This window comes from Gadus macrocephalus, chromosome 13, assembly GCF_031168955.1.
Source record: "Gadus macrocephalus chromosome 13, ASM3116895v1".
Taxonomy (NCBI): Eukaryota; Metazoa; Chordata; class Actinopteri; order Gadiformes; family Gadidae; genus Gadus; species Gadus macrocephalus.
This window is the reverse complement of record NC_082394.1, coordinates 10,993,222-11,013,610: the sequence shown is the minus strand read 5'-3', so window position 1 is coordinate 11,013,610 and position 20,389 is coordinate 10,993,222. Positions and strand designations below refer to the sequence as shown.

The window sequence follows — 20,389 nt, the reverse complement described above, 5'->3', positions numbered from 1 at the left end:
AAACCTCTGTATGTAAATGAGGACAAGTCAATGTTTAAAATCTGTACTTGGAGCCCAAAAAAGTCCTTAAAACTTGAAAAGGAAAGTCATGTACCATACAGTGGTCCTCCAGGTCGCCCCACTACTCCAGATCCTCCAGAAGGCCTTTGGACCACAGCTCAGCACACAGCCCCGGCTCAGGTTGGGGGATACTGTTTCAACTACTATCTGGATCCCCGATCCCCCGCAACTTAGCAGGTAAGTGAATGAGCAAGAAAGATGGTGCAAGGGTGGATAAGGGAGAGAATGATTGAGTGTGTGAGTGAGTGTATGAGAGAGAGTGAGAAAGTGAGTGAGTGAGTTAGAGTGAGTGAGTGAGTGAGTGAGTGAGTGAGTGAGTGAGTGAAAGAGTGAGCGAGACAGAGCGTGGAATTGAAAGTGTGACGGACAGAGCTGAAGAATAAGAGATTGACAGAGCCAGAGAGTGAGATATAGTGAGCAAGTGGGCGAGTGAGATAGAGTGAGTGTGTGTGTGTGAGTGAGTGGGTAAGAGTGAGCGAGAGAGAGTGTAAATGTGTCTTTGTGTTTGTGTGTGTGTGTGTGTGTGTGTGTGTGTGTTGTTATTGTTATTCCCCCATTAAACACAACTCACACATTCAAGCATACATACAACAGGCAGGTGAACTGTGCGACCTGTTCCAGAATACACAAGCATCAACCCAGCAAAAGCGTAGCACTTGAGTGTACCACTAAACACCCCTCAACCGCATGTCTGACTGTTAAGCTTCTCGTTCTGCTGCAATTACTGCGGGAAACGAATGTGGTTTTAGCAGCGCTCTTGTTCTACAGCTATTGTTCTGCGTATCCAATACAAAGACATTTAAGATGTGGCTAATCAGTACAACGTCATCATCCCACTGCTTTGTGACTGCCTGGCATTTAGAAAAAAGAGGCACAAAAGAGGCATGATAATGACCATGTTGGATTGAATAGACTGAAGAAAAGGGTGCATGCTTTTAAGATACAATATGTTGTCGAACTCGTTGAATTCTATGGCTCTCATTTTTTGTGAACACTGTGCGGAGAGCACTGCGATACTTTTATAATTGAATGATCAAGTCGATTGGGCACTTGCAGAGGGAGCATTAGACTATAGGAAATGTACACATGGTGAGAGTCATATAAATGTTCTAAGATCAATAAAAGGGATTTTTTTTTTTGGTTCTTATATGTTATGATAAAGTTTGAATAATGTCAGTAGAATTGTACTGTGTCTGTGTTTATCTCTAGAAAAAATGTGGCGTGCTCGTGGGTGGATGCAAGTCGATTTTGGTGATGTCGTTGGACAAAAAAGCATAAGCACTGTGTGGGCATGAAGTATGGTACTTGCTTGCTGTATGAATCACAACATCACAAAGCGTACAGCTACTTCTACAGGAATGGAAAAGCTTGATTATATCATATTGAGATTTAGTTTATAATGTACGGTACAGTTGTCCAGGGTTCCTGTTCCATTGGCTGTGGAGGGCGGTAGGGTGGAGCTGTGATCCGGAAGACACAAGCTTCATTCATTAATCACTCTGGGAATTGGATAGGACCCGTATAGCCAACTGTAATTTGTTGGGTTTGTTTGGAAACACGAGCGCCCACTGTTGCCGTTGGGACCAACCTGCTCCTGTACTTGTGAAGTCGCTGATTTGCGTATTCGTTTCTAGGTTGCTAAGTTGGGGGGTCCAAAAACGAGAGGGTCATGTTTAGTCGCAGTTCCAAGAAGAGAAACTCCAGCAGATCGGTATGTAGCCTTAACTTAACTTATTTTAAGTGGCGCTTTCGATACACTGTCATCGTTCAAGTTTGTTGATATCAATGTTGATATCAATTGACATTAAAACAAAAGATAGAGTACGCATCATTACGCACTGTTGAACGTGCCTCGCCGGTTCTTATTGTTTGCCCCGTGGATGGAGGCACACAGTTCCATGTGTTTAGTGAAGATAAGGCGCTGACACAAGCCTGAGTAGACATCATCCATGATTAAATGGAACAGATGAGCCGTCTGTTCGGCCGCTGACCTATGATCAACATTTCTCTTGCTCCAGACGGTTAATCTATCCACATTACATAGCTTTAGATATTTGTAGAGGCAATTTTTTATTCGTATCTAAAAAAACAACATAAAGTTTATTAAATCGACTTACATTATATGTCGAAATATGATATATAATTTTCTCCTGTGTAACATCATATTGAACTGTCCATTTTGATGATCAAGAGAAGAAGGAGATGATTCATGTTACCAACATATAGGTGTTGAATAACCCTGAATGACCTGATTACCTAGATAAATGTATTCATTCATCAACATGACTTGATGGGGGTCCATACAATAAAATATCCCCTCATTGTCCACTATTCAAACCATAATTCGAACTATAAATGAGGCCAACAGTTTCAAAATTCCACTAAATCCAATGAAATACCTAATTTGATTAAAGGGACATCTTTTTGTTGATTTGTAGTTGAATCAATTATCTTAATGTAGAATTAGTCAAACGTAAAGTAGACCAACAAGTAGCTTAGAATTGTTTTATGTACTTGAACATGAAATCCATTTGTTGCTGTAGGGGAAGCCTGCATACGAGTCACAGAGAGGCCAGCCGTGCAACGTCTGTGGGGATCAGTGTCCTGGCTTCAGCCTCCACACATGGAGGTAGGCCGATTTGCCCTTCTCCTTCTCGATTTTTAATAGATGAAACACCGCTTGTGTTCCTTTTGATTCTGACATCCTAAATCACATGAGAGTAAAGGGAAATCAATTCAGCCAATGACAGTCAACATACTCAGAATGATATGCGTTTACTGCTTCTAAAAGCTCCCATTTAGCCATCTGAAAAACACGACAATGTCCAGTTTTCTTTGCATCACATTTATTTGGCAGAATTCTGTGTTTTATTTCCCATGTTATTTCCCATGTTTGTTTCACCCGACTCTACTCTGCTCGGGTCCACTGAGGATAATGATTAACTGTCAATCATCGCTCTAATGATGGCTGGCAGCCAGAGTGTTGGCTTTTGGCAGTGTGTGGTTAAAAAAAGCAATTCACTGAGCGTAAAAATCAATAATAATCGACTTGAAGGTCAGATAAGTCAAACTGTTAGAGGTCTACTGACTTCTCGCGTCCTGTTTTACCTGCTGGCCTTTTCTTTTCCATACTACTGTCACCGTTCCCTTTGTCGAAGTTCTTTGAAAAACATGTCCCAAAACAGCACTTTTTATCATGGAAGGGTAAATATCCATGCAGCCATTGCAAAAACGGAACCTAATGAAGCAGTGTGTTCTCTTCCTGGGCTCTAATGAGGAAAAAGATCCACATGTGTAAGGTACTCTTGTTCCCAGAGGGTAAAAACACTGTCCGCATGAATATTGAGTTAGTGCGGTAAAGACTATTTTTTACTTTTTTCTTTTACAAGAGTAATTGAAACAAATGAAGGCCTTGTGGATCAGGCCTGGGTGAAAATAGCAAAGCGTTATATAAGTGCTATTAGAGTTGGTGTAGGAGAAGGGGATTTATGCTACAGTCCACCACTTATTCACACTCACAAATCCCCCAAAACTTTATTAGCTTACTGCTAATTCTGACGAATCAGATCTGAATATAACAATATAACAACATCAATACACAAGTGATCTCACATGGCTAGAATTCCACTTGTAATCTCACTAAAGTCAGATTAAAAGTCACCACACTAAACGCAATATAAAGTGGATAGGAAGGGGAAGAGACTCCGCAGCTATCATCGTCCAATGTTCAATCGCACTATAGTACCTCAGGGTCTCAATCAGCAGTCAAGGGTCGATATCAATGTTAAAACCGTTTGGACGAATTACTTCAGCCAGCACTTAACATGTTTTATCATTCATTTAAGTGTTCAGGTAAGAGGTTTTAATTTTATGTCCTTGGTTTGTACCACCCCACGTAAGTAATACAAAACACAATCAACATGGCTATTTTGTTTAAATTGTAGAAGTTAGGCATGACCATTATTCAACCAACATTTTGATCGAAGTAGCCTTAAAATATAAAGATGATGTTGACGATCTCATCAAGGTAACATCCACAACATTGGGACGTGGGACATCTGCGCCTCGTAACTATTTCAAGGGCAACAGACAACCAAGCCAACTCCTAAATGTAGTCTCTTCTGTATTTGCAGTCCCTATATAAAAAGGGAAGACATTTCAATGGGCTCAGTCTAAGGAATACCTGCTTTGTGTTTGTCGAGGCCGGTTTTATGACGACAACAAATCTTTGTTTGTGAGGAGGAACCCCAGAGTATCTTGCATCTTTAATGCGTTCCACAATAACACAAATAACCAATGTTCATGCTGGTTGACACGGATGAAGTTGTGATGCTGGGTTTTTATCACTTTGGATTTAGAGATGGGCAGATCCAGAGGTACACACACAGGAATTGATTGTGTCTATGTCAAGCAATAGCCTGAAAAACAGCTTCTATAGATTTCCAGACGGATCTTCATGGTTATTTCATGGCCCATTTTCTATTTGCTTTGGAAGCACGTTTCACCCATGTCCTCCGTTCTGAATACAACAATCAACTGAATGAGACACAGCACAAAATAACTTCAATTGATAATGATTTAAACTGGGTTATGCTATGTAGCCCCTATTTGACCCCTAGCATTTGTCATACTTTTACACGTGTCTTTCTCTGGATTCACTAAAATATTCATGTTTTTCCACAATATCAAAGAGTTCGGAATACAGTGCACAAAAGGAAAGCAGATACCCCCACCTTCCCACACTTCCCTGCTGCCTTCCGTTCCTCTTCAGTGCAGCCTCTATATAAAGAGGTTTTCTATCTTAGCCAAGCTTGCATCCTGGTGTGCACTGTGACTTCTTTTTATAGTGCTGGTTGCCTGCACTGTTTCCCATTCAGGGAAAACAGAGAATCCAGTCAAGTGTCACCATATTTAAAATTCACTCAGCTCTAAGCAAATCATCCACCAGCATAAATCTGAAATGTTATTTGACTTAAGTGTATGATAGAATACCCTAGCTTCTCGTTACAAACCATTTAGAAAACCACAAAAAATCCTCCCTCAGACTTTTTAGGTTAAACAGTTTCGCAGCATCTGGCACTACATATCTGCAACCTCTCTTTTCCACCAAAGAATGTGAGAAACTTCCTCTGAGAAAATATGTGCCCAAATGTTGGAAGTGGAAACTACAGCTAGCTTCTCTTGGAGGCTAGTGTGTGTCCGTGTAACTCTGTAAGATGAGAAGGTAACAGGCAGGTCTTATAGCCAGCACAATACACACCTTCTGAATTATAAATGTTTGCCATTGAGCTAATGGATTTACCGTGTGCTAATGAGACTCATTACTACCCTTATTAACATCAGCCTAATTTAGTGGGTTGGCCATCTGATCTGCCGTATCACATGACCCACTTCTAGATCACAGCGGCTAAGTGCTACCGCCATCTAATGCTAATGTTAGCGTGAAGGTTACACTTGACCTGTTGGTTAGCTTGATGGCCACACTTGACCTGTTGGTTAGCTTGAAGGTTACACTTGACCTGTTGGCAAATTTGTCTGCCTCTGGAAGATCACTTGTGCCTGAAAGTCTTCAATTGCAATTCTGTATTTAAACTTAATACCACAATAATACCACTCCCCAGTCGCCAGTTTAGGTCAATTAAACCTTGTTGTGGTATTTACCAGGGCTTCAGCTGGCAACACAGCGCACCAACCGCAGGATAGGGTTGGTTGTTGACTGGGGAGGTCCATTGTTAAAGGAGGGCGGCTGGTTAAGAGGACGATGGGGTGCAAGCAGGGAGAGGCCCCGGTGCTGAACAGGAGGCCTTGGGGTTGAGTTTTAACCTGGTTCTGAATGGCCCCGCTGACGTCCGTCCCCTGGGTAACCCAGACTGATCTACATAACACAGCCCATCCTGCTATTCACAGTGTTAACAAGATGGCCGGCAAATAAATCTGTCAGTGTGCCCGGACAGAAGAATGGCCCTCATAAAAAGTACAAAAGTGTGTTTTGCATGGGCGGGCTGGGGGGGGGTTTCAGCTAGAGTGAGGGACGAGGAGTTTGGAGGGGAGAGAAGAAAACACTGGTGGACCAGTGTGCTACAAAATGACCTTTTTTAGAGCATTTATCACCAAGTCTGTCTGTTGGTCAGGAGCTGGAAAAGCTCCAGAGGAATGGAGTGGAGAGGCTGTATCGGTAAGTGGACCAAAGTGCTATTTATTCTCCACCGCCCTGTTCCCTCCTGAGGGCCGTAGCGATACTTTGAAGCGGAAGGTGACGTCATCCGTGCCCACTCGGAAGAACCCGCGTAGGGTGAGGTGGGGAAATGTGGTGCTGGAAGGTGCATTTTTTTTTTATTTACTGCATTTTTCACGCGTGGAGTCTGTTCTAGGGTAAAGGGGATACATTTGGCAAAAGAGCGGTGTTCTGGCACGTCCTTTGTGGCGGGTGAATGGAAGGAGCTGTGGAGCACCTGATGGTAATCCACATTTGACCTGGCCATCGTTTTCTCCTTCTTTCCTCCTCCTTAGGATTCTCTTGCTCTGATGCGTCCTCCTCAATCCCCTCTCCTTTTGCACTCGACCTGTTTCTTCCTCTCTCCCTTAGGATTCCCGGCCTTCCACTCTGCTCTCTCCTGGATCAACTTTCCTGTGTCTGTGCTGTTCAGTGTTTACACGAGGGCTAAAGGAGAGCCTTTGATTGGCTGTAATGACCTGGGCTTTCTCGTGAGGATTAGGCACGGTGGTCACGGAGACGGGGAGGTTGGACACACGCATGCGATGGGCCCGAGCTTCCATGGTAGCTCTTTGTGCTGCTGAAGAATCCCAATGAGAGACCTGGCATTAGGAGTCGACGGGCAGGCGTCCATTACACACACACACACACACACACACACACACACACACACACACACACACACACACACACACACACACACACACACACACACACACACACACACACACACACACACACACACACACACACACACACACACACACACGCACAGAAACACACACGCGCACACAAACACACACACACACTGAATTCTGGTAGTACTCCTCATTTGCTTCTTTCCCTTGTAACAGTACAGGCCATGGCAGTTGGAGTGGTTACAAGGTATTGTTGTTGTTCTTGAACAGATGTGGGTCTGCTGTTTCTCAATAATGCCATCTTGGGCCATAATCCTTACAGTTTCTAGAAGTCGTTCAGTGTTGCTTCACGTGTGTGTGTGTGTGTGTGTGTGTGTGTGTGTGTGTGTGTGTGTGTGTGTGTGTGTGTGTGTGTGTGTGTGTGTGTGTGTGTGTGTGTGTGTGTGTGTGTGTGTGTGTGTGTGTGTGTGTGTGTGTGTGTGTCCTTCCTACCATGAAATTATGAAATAATACCTCATACCTGGACCAAATCCATCTTGCAACCATGCCGATTTATTGCTGAACCTCTGGAGCAGGTGTGTGTGCGTCTGCGTGCCTGTGTGAGTAATTGTGTGCGTATCTCGCATGTCTTTGGGACGCCCCAGTGCACCAGCTGGTTTTTCCTCCGTATAAACGGAGAGAGTGTGCAGACGTAGGGTTCCCCTTACTGTAGCTGGTTGTAATCTCTATCCAACCTCCACACGACTCGCCCCCTGTATAGGTTTCAGATAATATCACCCTGTAGATGGGGACATTCCACCAAGAAGTGAGGGCTTACCTACATACGTACCATGAAACCCGACGATAGCGCCGTGCCTCAAAGAGCAGACGTGCAATTACGCTTCGACGAATAGCAGAATAACATACGTTAACCCTTTTCACGTAGAGAGAGAGAGAGAGAGAGAGAGAGAGAGAGAGAGAGAGAGAGAGAGAGAGAGAGAGAGAGAGAGAGAGAGAGAGAGAGAGAGAGAGAGAGAGAGAGAGAGAGAGAGAGAGAGAGAGAGAGAGAGAGAGAGAGAGAGAGAGAGAGAGAGAGAGAGAGAGAGAGAGACTCGGCAGTAAGCTGCCCTAATGCCCACTGTCTGCGTCCCCCCGGCTCCAGACATGGGGGCCAACCTCTTGGGGCACTGCTTTCGGGAAATGTAGGGACGGCCTTTTTATTTTATTTTATAAGCTGTGCTGGGTAAAAGGTCACTGGTGGGCCTCTCATGTCACTGATCACAGCCTCATACCCCCTTCCTCTGACCTTTTACTATCCACACTATGGCCAGTATATTTATTGGTATTATTTAGATTCCACATGGAGCTCTTTGAAGACCAACTGTGGAGGCGTTTGACAGTAATGTGCGCCGGATGTGAGATGGGCTCCACTGGCCACCAGGGGGCGAGCACGTCCCACCTGAGGACCCAACAGGAGATTTCCCACAAAACGGCAAACCAAAATGTTTGGTCCAAAATAATATTAGCCTTTTAATATTTTGTCCCTAAGCAGATAAGCATTTTGTTTTGAGCGCTCAATTTAAAAGCAGTTTTTAACTTATTTCACATACGTAATCATCTTGGTGGATACTAGGGGGCCATACAGATACAACCAAGCAGAAGTGCAATTAATAAAAAAAACATGAAGTGACATTAACGATAAACTAATGAGCAACCCATAGTCCTCATCAGACATAACCATACAGAGCTGTACTGAGAATGTTTCTAGAACACACACATAGGACTAAAGCACACTGCATCACTAGTGATTCCGCTCCATTATTCCAACTTGTCTTATCAAGGTCATCTCTAACAGGTGCCTGAGCTCCCTGGCTCCTCAACAAGATAGACATCAGAATAGTCCTCTGACAGTCTGGAGCTGTGTGTGTGTGTGTGTGTGTGTGTGTGTGTGTGTGTGTGTGTGTGTGTGTGTGTGTGTGTGTGTGTGTGTGTGTGTGTGTGTGTGTGTGTGTGTGTGTGTGCAGTCTGACCGTCCTTTTCCTTTCTCTTTCTCATGGCAAGGTCAACATCTGAAGATAAATTGCTCATAAACTGTCATGGTGCTTCATTCATATTCCTCTTTCCTCTCATAGGAAGGGGATACTTTCCCAAAGTAGTGAGTGGGAAGGACCGATTATCTCTGAGGACCACAGGCCAGGCAGGATTGAAATGTTTGAAGAGGCCACATAATAGAGACGTATGCATACACAGTGTTAATGAGTCCCATGGTGTGGAAAGTATAAGTGTGTTTGGGCGTGGGAGATATTCTCGTGGGCCTTCAAATTTCAGAGGTTCCAAGATGGGTTATTGGAGATCATCGGCTGTTTCATCAACTGGTCACACTTTACAAGAAGGGAACATTATCTCCTTAAAAACAGTAGTTAATGCAGTAATACATTAACAGTTAACTAACAATATAGTAATAATTTACTAATGGTGATGTTTACAAATGGTGTTCATGTTAATTAAGTATTAATGTATCATTTATTTAGTATCATTTTAACACTTATCCTATATAATAATGTTTATTACTGCATTCAAAATATATATATATATTGTACCCTTATTGTGCTACATAACAGCAACATGATATAGGAAAGCTCTCAAGGCATGTTAGCGTAAATATACAATATTTGATCATATATGTAAGGCTTAAAATGTTTTCTTGGTTTATCATACACCATCGATTTAATTTCATATTATTGTCCCACATAAATTGATCTCCTTTTGATTCAACTGAAGATTAGAATACATTTAGCTTTACTTTCATGCACTAGAAAGCATTGCTAATTCCTCCTGAATCGTGTGTTAGCAATGCTGGTTATTCCCCCCTGATACTTTTAGCCCTAGCTTCTGATCCATGCCCTAATGTAGGCTTAGCAAGCTAATCTGCCTTTGAACTGTCTATTGGAATAAAATAAGGTATCCTCATATAGAGACGCCGCAGGGCCTGAGTTTTCCTCCCAGCCCTACCCTGCGACTGGTAATTCATGTAATTTCAGCTGCCTCCAGCCCCCCCCCCCTCCTTTTTCATCTAACTATAATGCATATTGGCTGCTGAAATGTAACATTTTACATTATGTTGGCTGATATTAAGACTCGATTGGAGCGTTCATGTCCTAGTCCAGATATAGCCGTTCTTATACCGATGGAGGCTTGAAAAGCTTTGCTCATGTAGATAGAATGGTGACTAAAGTCAGTTCATTTCTCGACCCTCTCCTGTTGTTCTTTTGTCTAAACTAGGTTATATCATTCTACTGATGTTGCAATCTCCCTCCCTCCCTGTTGTTCTCACCCACTCTGTTTCGGGTTGATGGATGCGGGCTCTATGAAAAGCAGCCCAGAGTCCACATTCATCGCATGTCTGTCGGAACACATTTGTACCCGCCAATGCTCCTCGATGTCTCACTGTAGCCTCAGCATTGTACGGCTAATCCAACCTTGATTCCGGGCCCTGCGACCTCCACTGTCTCCCTGCATCCGACCATGCATCACGTCTTCCACCCAGACACGCAGAGCACTGGCCCAGAGCGCTGGCTTTAAGCTCTGTGCTGCTTCAAAGGCTCTTTGATTCAGTCCCTGCTCTTGCTTTCTCCCCCCCCTCTAACACACACACACACACACACACACACACACACACACACACACACACACACACACACACACACACACACACACACACACACACACACACACACACACACACACACACACACACACACACACACACACACACACACACACACACACACACACATTCTCTGTCCAGCCACCTGGTCTCTTCCTGGGAGAACGAACATAAAGGAAAATTAACCTTGATCTGAGAATTGTCCATAATTAAACTAGCTTATAAAACCGCTCTAGTTTTCGTGTTTTTGTGTTTTTGGACAACTTTTCGAATATAATGACAATCAATGGCAGCCAGTAGAGGTCAGTATTGTTGCACAATCTACCAAGGAGGAATTTTGCGCAGCTATATTTATATCCTATTTAGAAGGTTTTTCTGTTGTTATTTGACCAAGATTTTGAGTGGTTTCCGAATATAAATCATACTCTTGTTTCAGTTCTAAACACCTTCACACCAGACCTGTGAAACCTAAACAGCACGTTTATCCTGTAATGGTTCTCAATCACGAACCGGGTACTTGAGCAACCCAACTCTGGGCAGAGCCACAGCCAAATGTGTTCAGGCCTGATGACTCTGCAGTGCTTCAGCGTTTTATTGATGCCTGGAGATCCCCCGTTATTGGCTGTCCTCAACAGCCAACAGAAACCACATAATTAACAGGTTATTTCCAAACGTTTGCGAGAAATGCCTCGGCTGAAATGCCTTCAACTAGGCTTAATATGCTGTATTGATTATACACTTTGAGACCTCCTGGAGATTGTTTAAAAGCAGCTCAACATATCTAAACAAACACAGCCAATGTGTCCATCTGCAAGTGTGTGTGTGAGCGGGAATTTTTCTAAATGTAGGATTTTGTAATGCTTCATTTAATGGCCGGTTTGCTTATTTTTCTCTCTGATCATATAAATGTTTCTCACCTTCTGATTTTCTCTCTGTCTCTCAGTCTCTCTCTCTCTGTGTCTCTCTCTCTCTGTCTGTCTCTGTCTCTCTTGCTCATTCTCTTGCTGTTTTCCCCATCATTTGAGGGTGCGATCCACACTGTTCACAGCCAAGGCTCTCAATGAGTCAAAGCTGAATCTGACGCGCTATCCACTTTTTACATGCAATGCTCTTCCGGTCGTGCTATAAACGGGTTCATGAGGTTCATGGAATCTATTTGCATTGTCAGGAAACAATAGCTTATTATTTATTGCTCATCCGCGCCATATGTTTGTGTGTGTTTTCTGCTTTTTTTATGTTGGCTCTGTGTTTCATGGACGATATGGTAACCGGATGGCTGAGGGAAGGTAAACACTAATAAAAGGTTCTTCTAGCTTCCTGTACACACACACACACACACACACACACACACACACACACACACACACACACACACACACACACACACACACACACACACACACACACACACACACACACACACACACACACACACACACACACACACACTCCCTGGTAGCATAGGTTTCACTGTGTATCCAAGATACTCATCTTGCTTCTGGAAACATTGGACCCGAAGCTTGTAAATGTGTTTGTATTAAAATAGTTGATTCCTCATTTGCATCCCTCTTAAATGTTTTGTATTGTTTAAATATATATATTTTTATATATATGTACTGTGCTGTCTTTATGGACCTTCCTGTGTCTTGAATAAAAGGTTGACATCCTAACAATTGCAGTTTTTGCTAATTAACTAAGAAAGTCCTTACACAAGGAAGCTGTGTGTGCATGCAATATAGATACATAATAAACAGAGAAGAAAAATATTAAAATGGACCGAGTATAAAGAGGGTGAGGTTTGCAGACACGAGTCAGGTAGACTTTCCAGAGTGCCTCCCAGTATCAGACTCAAACCATCAACAGCCTGTACAACTCTAATCCGCTGAGCCATCAGGAGACTCAGAGCACAAGATAGCAGCCCCTGTGCTGCAGCTTAACGACTTAGAGACTCTGCATAGTTGACTGCTCCACTCATTCTGTCTGTCTGCACTCCGCCCCTCTTTCTGTGCCTCATCTGACCAAGTTTATTTGTGCTGTTTGACTTGTTGCCAAGGCGATGAGCATGCTTGGAGTCGGCTGCTGCCATGACAACAGTGCCAGTCCAGCACAGTATCAGCAGCAGTGTGACAATAGGTCATAAAACAAATACGAGGATGGACGAGACGACAGAGTGTAGCAAGAGGTTTCGGGAGGAGGCAGAGGCCAAAATCAGTTGAGAAATGAATGGTATTTTACCAGCTGTTTTAAAATCGAGTCCTTCTGACAATGACTCATTAATATCGAGAAAACACAGTCATCAATAACAAAAAACATTGCGCAAAAGCTTTTTATTTTTTATTTTTTTACATATTTTGGCAGAGCTCACATTGAAGCATTTATAAGGTTTTAAAAAGTCTTTCATTTAAACTTTGTTATTAAACATAATCCTTTCCTTGGTATTTTTCCTCTGAAACACACAACTGGCCCACCCTTAGATGAATAGAACCAGGCACGGAGACAAGAGATGCTTTTATAAAGATATTGAAGAAGTATCCCGGATTCATTCTTTACTTAGATCTCCTTGAGGAAAATATTTCTAAGAACAACGGAGGTGTGTGTCCGACTGGTGTGCTTTGAGACTCATTCATAGCAATGTAACAAAGGTCTCTTATTGGAAATGGACTCCTCCCCAGTTAACCTTCTCACAACCTGCTGCCTTTTGTACCTCTCTTTGTCAGCCAACATTCTCCTCCTCTTTGAGGACGATGTCAGTGTCAGTGTTGTAGTGTCTTTTTTGTATTTTACTTTTTAACTTGTAAGACCATGAATGCATGGGTGTAAAGGATGGTATTATAATAACATTTTCAGAATATCACATGGGGGAAATTACATGTTTGACTTTAAGGGCAAAGGACCAGGTGGATCACCAATGTGAAGTTCACATCAATGTCATTTAGTATTGGGCTCGGATGTTAGGAAACTTTCCTGCGAACTCCCAGGCTGATAAAGCTTTTTGGCCTTGCACTTTCACAACATAAAAACCCAAGCTGAACAGCTCATCCCGTACCGTGTTATCCCATTCAGACTGTGCGATATATTCAGTTCAATCTACATGACAGCAAATGACCTCAATGCCCCCAGGGGGGGGTTGGGCAGTTGAAACGAGGCGAGGTTGTTTGGACAAATCAAAAGACTGTTGTAAACACAGCAGTGGGGAGGGTTTCACAGAGCAAATCCTTCCCCTTTTCTACTCTGGTAACCCCTCTGCCTTTCCTACATCAGTGTCCCGTCTCATGATCAGTGTCCATCTCAGGCCATCCGGAACCCTGCATGGCCAAAGAGATGGCAGCTCCTGCTCTGGAGTGCACATGCACACCATCTCCCACCTTGCCAGGTGTTTTTTTTTCACTGGTTCACCTCCACAGGTAGGACAGTGGTACGTCTTCTGTTTATTGTTCACATAGCGTTGACCGTCATCACCAAAGTCCATCCTGCTGCGAGCCTGCGGTTTGTAGCGGACACGCGATGCCCCCTTTAACGCAGGGATTTACTGCCTGTTATGGAGCGGGCAGGGGGGGTGCGGGGGGGGGGGGGGGGGGGGGGGCTGCACCTGCGCTATTAGATGGCTCAGCGGTCTGTCGTCCTGGGCAGCTGGAGCTCGGGGAGGTTTGCTTAGTCAGCGAATATCCCCGCATTCTCCAGCGGTGAGTTCAGCGTCGCCCCGATTCACCCCCGTGCTCCGGGTAGAATGGTACCCCCCAACCCGCCACCGCCCCCCCCCACCTCCACACTCCCTTCCCCCCCCCCTCTGAACGGCTCAGAGATCAAAGGTACTCTGGCTTATTAGCGGCTTTGGCTTGTCCTTTTATTTAACTTTGTTTTGTTTTTCAGATTCTGCCATGTGTTTCACGTCTGCTTGTGTTTTATTGAGCCATTATTTACAGGCGTCGTCGATGTGTGTTTTAATGACAAGATCCTCGCTCCGGCTCTGATGAAACCAGTCCTCGCTGACCAGAGGCAGTGAGTGCCCCTCTAACGAGGGTCGTGGTGGGCTGACTGTACGCCCCGTCCCCAGTGTCTCCCGCTGGGTGCCCCGGCCCAACCGACACACCCCCCCCCCCCCCCCCCCCCCTCTGCCAGGCCGCATGGGTCCTGCACCGCATATCTCCTCCCATCTGCTGTGACCATAAAGCTCTGTGTGTTTGTTTATTCTCTAATGGGTTTTAATAACAAGGCCCAATGCGCTCTTCTGCCTTTTTTTTCCTCCCTTCGTCTTTTTTTTTTCCTTTTTGCTTCTTCTTCTTCCACCTCTTTCTTTTTCCAATCCCACTTTGATCCCGCCCACATCTTGTCAGCCGGCCCCGCTCACACATGTGAACGTCTTCCATGTGCCTCCATCCCCCTCCGGTTTCCACACCAGTCTTTCTTGGGCCTTGTGATTGGGAGTTTTACCGTCGTCACGATGATGAAGACGAGTAGTAAAACCAAAGTGTGCGGCGCCTGAAGGAGTACCCGAGTGCTCGTTGAGATTCGGGTCGTGTACTCGAGTGTTGCTTCTCGCCCACCTCCTGCCTCCGGCATCTGAGACGGATATTTTACCTCTGTGCTTTGTTCCGGACCCAGATGGGTCTGGACTTGAGGGTGGTGTTGTGGGAACACAGCACAGCAGGTGTGACGTGCGTCACACACACACACACACACACTCACGCTCACACACACCCACACACTTACACTCATTATTGGTCAAAAGAACGCCGCAGACAAGCTGAAGATCATAAACGAGCCCAGCCGTCGTGTGTGTGTGTGTGTGTGTGTGTGTGTGTGTGTGTGTGTGTGTGTGTGTGTGTGTGTGTGTGTGTGTGTGTGTGTGTGTGTGTGTGTGTGTGTGTGTGTGTGTGTGTGTGGTACTGTGCACACGTGCCTGGCGTGTGCCTCGCCTGCCATATGAAGAACGGCGTCGACTCGCTCCAAACCTGTAATATTTAAAAGCTTGACACCGGAGCCAGAGATGCCCTCTTCTTTTGTTGGTCTCTGTGGTTCAAGTTGTTCCCTATCGTGTTTCACTGTTGGCTCCGTGTGTGCTGTGATGGATAGCACTGGTGATTATATGTGTGTTTTATGGCGGAAAAGTTTGTTTTTCTCTTGGTAATTTGGTCTCCGGGAATCTGACCACACGTCTCTCTCTGTCTCTGAATTATGATGTTGGATTATTACGACCTGAAGATATGTCACTTGTTCGTCAAGGACCACAAAATTCTAGGTATTTGTGTGTGTGGGAGATGATGTTCGCTTGGTTAATGTTTCAGTATGTGCACTAATTTGACATGGGGAGTCATTTATTAGAAAGGTATGTACTGTAAACACTTTTACAGTACATACGCACTATGCACTCTCACATGTGCATATCCGTCTACATACAGCTGCTTTTGTTGCATCAGGCTCTTCCTTTATAGTTCTCTCTCTCAGTCTCTTCCTTTATAGTTCTCTCTTTCGCTCTCGCTCTCTCTCTCTCTCTCTCTCTGTAAGCCAGGCACGCTTAGGGGTGATGGAGAAGGTGCTGCAGCACCTCTGGCCTGTTTGAATTGTAAATACGCTAACTCAGGCAAGCTGTGCACCTTGGGCCTAAATAATGAATCTGGAGCGCGGGCGGAATGGCTGATGTGTGTGTGATTAGTAGCCATCATATGCCGCTGTCAGTGGAGAACAGGAGAGTAGGCGGGCTCTGCTGACGTTTCCTCTCTCCTCTCCGAATGCGTGACAGTGAATTTATTCAGAAGATCGGAAGTGGTTTAGGAAAAGATTTGATCAAAGCCTAAGTTTTGCTACTTTGAAAACATTTGAATAGTACTCTGGTTATATTCGCTGGCAGGTAGCTGTACGTGCTGATTTTATTTGTATGTTATTGTTTGAGGGTGTTCTCCATCTACGAGTCCCCTAGTGTCTTTGCTTACACCATTCCATCCTGCACTGTTGCTATTGTCTCTCTAAGAGAGCCTGCGAGCCTGAGAGAGCGGTGCATACATTACCCAGGGAGCCGTGGGGCGTCAGCCCTGATTAATGATTCAGTCTAATAAGAAAAGAAAGTGGACAGGTCTGCTGGCCAAACACAATAGACCCGTCCTATTGCTGTCACCCAGACCAGGCCACGCATGGGCACGCACGCACACACACACACACACGCACGCACGCACGCACGCGCGCGCACGCGCAGGCAGCAAGCATGCATATACACACTCTATTATGTTGATAACATTTCTTTGCTGTGATGTGTTTTATTAGAAAGTACAATCGATTTTCTTGTTAATTCTGTTCACCTTCTTCTCTCTTTTTGCACTGGTTCTCCCCTTTATCACTACTAAATTTGCATCCAATATCTATCTATCTAGCTAAATTACATTATCCTTATAGTCTGTTTTCCTGATAACAGCAAATAGCCAAATTTGTATTTGCATGGTTGACAATTTGCTCACGTCAGTCGACACATACTTCAATCTCTTACAAAAGGGTAAGGTTTAAGCTTGTTTTAATTTATGTGTTTGTTGTGTGTTTAATTTACACACACACACACACACACACACACACACACACACACACACACACACACACACACACACACACACACACACACACACACGGGGGGGGGGGGGGGGGGGGCAATTTGACCTTTTTAGTTTAGCATTTGTCCAGATTACTGTAGAAGACTTCTGCTGTTGATCTAGCAGTGGACGGTGGCTTGCAGTGGCAGAGTCTTTGCTAATCCAAAGTGAACCATCTGTTGTTTGACCTATTCTTATCGACACTTTTGGCTTCAACAGACTGTTGTGTGTGTGTGTGTGTGTGTGGTGTCTACACCTACAGCACGTATCTGTCTTTTGGGAGTATGTGTGGCTCGCTCTATGTGCATGTTGGTCTGTCTATGTTAATGCACAACACACTAGTTTGTGTGTTTGTGAGTGTGAGCGTGGCTGTCATTTAGCAGTTCAGGCCAGACTTGCAGGGTGCGATGTCATTAGCTGGGCCCGGCATAGGTCTTGTTTTGGTTTAATGGGGTCACGCTCCTGCCAAAGGTCCACATGTGGGACTTATTTTAGGCTAGAGGTTAGCTGGGGGGAGGGGGCGTCCTCGTAGTCTGGGGGAACGTCCACTTGCTAATTGGGCATCCGTCATGATCTTGTTACGGAGTCGCACTCTTGTTCATCAGCACACAGCCAGGCTCCGTGGCGTTGAGATTCAGTAGGTGGATTTGTTATCCCGTCCAGTGTTGAACACGTTGAACGCTTGATGTCGAATCACGAACCGCAACGGAGCCGAGTCGTTTCCTATTCAGCCGATAGTGGCAGTATGTTTGTTAATGGCAATGTATTTCTGGGTGTTTTATTGTTCCCTAAATGTCATGTTTTTAGCTGGGCGCAAGTGGAGCATGAGGCCTCCCGACAGTCTATGCGTGCGACTGCTCGAAAGTTCCAAATTTAGGCTTTTTATGGTATTATCTGGACTCTTAAGCCATTTTCCTAACTATGCGGCGCCTTATTCCAGAAGCCCTTCTTACTCACTCTGAGTGCGGAGGGCTCAGCTTTGCACGAGCATTACATTGTTAAGTTAGGAACGCTCCTATCACTTGTCTTGATCAGCCCACTCTTTCCCAGCAATCAGCGTCTCCCAGTCCAGTCAATGGCCAATCAGGGCCAGTCATCTAAAGTCCTTTTCTTGGTTGGCCCCAATCAGTCCCCCCGGTGCCTCAGATCTCAATGGATCCATCGAGACGTTAAGACGTCCTCCCCTGTTGTTGGGGTCCAGAGTTGGATTTTTATAACTCTCTGCAATAATTACTTTTGAAGGCCACACTATTTCCCCACCTTTTTTCTTCCCGCCAATATTATAACGAATGGCAAAGCAGAAAATATTTATTCCAATATTTTGGAATGGCCTGTGTGAATATATAGCAGTGCCATTGAGAACCGTTTAAGTATCATTTTCAACTGTCGCCTTAAAAATGAAGCCTAAAAAACCTCAAGGGATGAAAATGTCTTTGTCAATATTATTGCCCAAAAAAGAAACCCTGATCTCTCACACAACGTCCTCGATGCTAATGAGCATTTCTTTAAAGCGTTTTGCAGGACCTGCTTGGAATGGCCATGGAAATGACCCTTAGCAGGTCTCAGTGGAAACATGAGCTAAGCGGAAACTCAGGATAATAACCTAGTCATCGACATTACGTCCTTCCTGGAGACCCACACACACGACAGGGCAGAGCCTTTCCTTGGACACAGTTGTCCTGCGGCAGCCCAGAATTGGATGCACCTGATTACCCTGTGCTCTTCCCCGGGCCCCTCCCCGGGCCCCTCCCAGGGCCCCTCCCAGGGCCCCTCACAGGGCCCCTCCCATTGTTCAACCCCCACAGCTGGGGCAGCATCCAAGGCCGCAGTTCCTCATCACACCGGGCCACCGAATGATTTGTTCAAGTCAAAATGTATTCCACATATGGTGCGTCGTTTGTTCATCACGCACACACACACACACACACACACACACACACACACACACACACACACACACACACACACACACACTCAGAGAGATGCTCCCTGCGTGGTTTGGTTGCTGTCCCTTTCTTCTCGCAGGCTGGTACGGGAGCAGGCCTCCCCGCTGCGAGCGCTGCTGGTTGAGGGGCTGGGGGCGTGCGGGCTGCCCACCTCCACCCAGCACTAAGCCCCTATATTGGATCTAACGAGGTGCACGGGAGTCATCTGCCAGCTCCTCAGCCTGGCTGGGGCCCTCCGCTGCCGCCCCACCCTTTAGTGAAAGCTACCCATGGATGCAGCTGGAGGGCGGGCAGGCATGGGCTGCTCGGCTGGGTCGGCCAGCTGGGGATCTCCATGGGTACAATGCGTTCCGATCCCATGGAGAGTTTGTTTGTTTATTACAGCGCCATCTCTGATTAAAGCGCCGCAGACGATTGCCGGTTGGTGTGTCCAAGGACAAGCCATGATGGGGGGGGGGGGGGTTCCCATTTTGTTTTCCGCAAAGGAAATGGACCTTGATTGGTGAGTGGGAATCACCAGTGAGCGTTGGAAGTGGCTCAGTTAGAGCTAATGAAGGAATCCTGCTGGCCTTAATGAACAGGGTAGCATAATCCTTTCTGATGGTGGAATGGTTTTTATTCCCTTTACAAGCATTGTTACTAGTCTGTTAGTCTGATTTTAGATGTGCTACCAAAAGCCCACAGAGCTTTTGGTGGAACATGTCTTAATATGGTTCAAACAAACGTTGACTTGAAGATCAAGAGGTATTCGGGAAAAACAAACGTGTTTAGCAATTGTGCTTTAATGTTCTTAAAATCCATCATTACTGTTTAAGTAATGTAGGAGAGGATCACCTCAGTGATGGTCCCTCCACAGACTTAAGTGCCCATTCAACCCCCCCTCCTTCAGTTTGAACAACAGTTACGCTGTTGGAAGGGCAGAAGATTTCAGGCTCCGGTATATTGTGCGTCTAACCTCCATGTCAGAGCATTCTGGACACGCAACATTGGAGGATAAGTTGCACCTGCAGTTCGCATGTAAATGAGAATCATTTACATGCAGTTATTCTCCTATTCTGAAGTTCTCATCTTTCTCCCTAATTAAAATCTTCAGCACAAAATAGGTCTTGCTTTAATTTAAGTTAATGAGTTCTGGATTTGGAAGTCAGGTTAGTGATTTACAATTCAAGATATGTGGGATATATTCTTTTTTAAATAGGACAGTGAGGTGCATATTTAAGAATATTTGGGCTTGACGTCTTCCCAGCTGCACTTTAATTTAACTTACCATACTCGCACCATAGTAAAGCGAAAAGGAGAAACGTGAAGAC

The 20,389-nt window shown here is 45.0% G+C and overlaps 1 protein-coding gene across 1 annotated transcript in view; it reads left to right on the top strand.

Moving 5' to 3' along the window:
• Nucleotides 1–1,535: 1,535 nt before the first annotated feature.
• The window catches only part of prickle2b (prickle homolog 2b), a 69,187-nt gene continuing 50,333 nt past the window's right edge, over nucleotides 1,536–20,389 (top strand). The window contains exons 1-2 of the mRNA XM_060069270.1: nucleotides 1,536–1,771; nucleotides 2,604–2,689. Of these exons, the coding sequence (XP_059925253.1) occupies nucleotides 1,730–1,771; nucleotides 2,604–2,689 (128 nt within the window). The 5' untranslated portion in view covers nucleotides 1,536–1,729. The remainder of the gene's footprint in view (nucleotides 1,772–2,603; nucleotides 2,690–20,389) is intronic.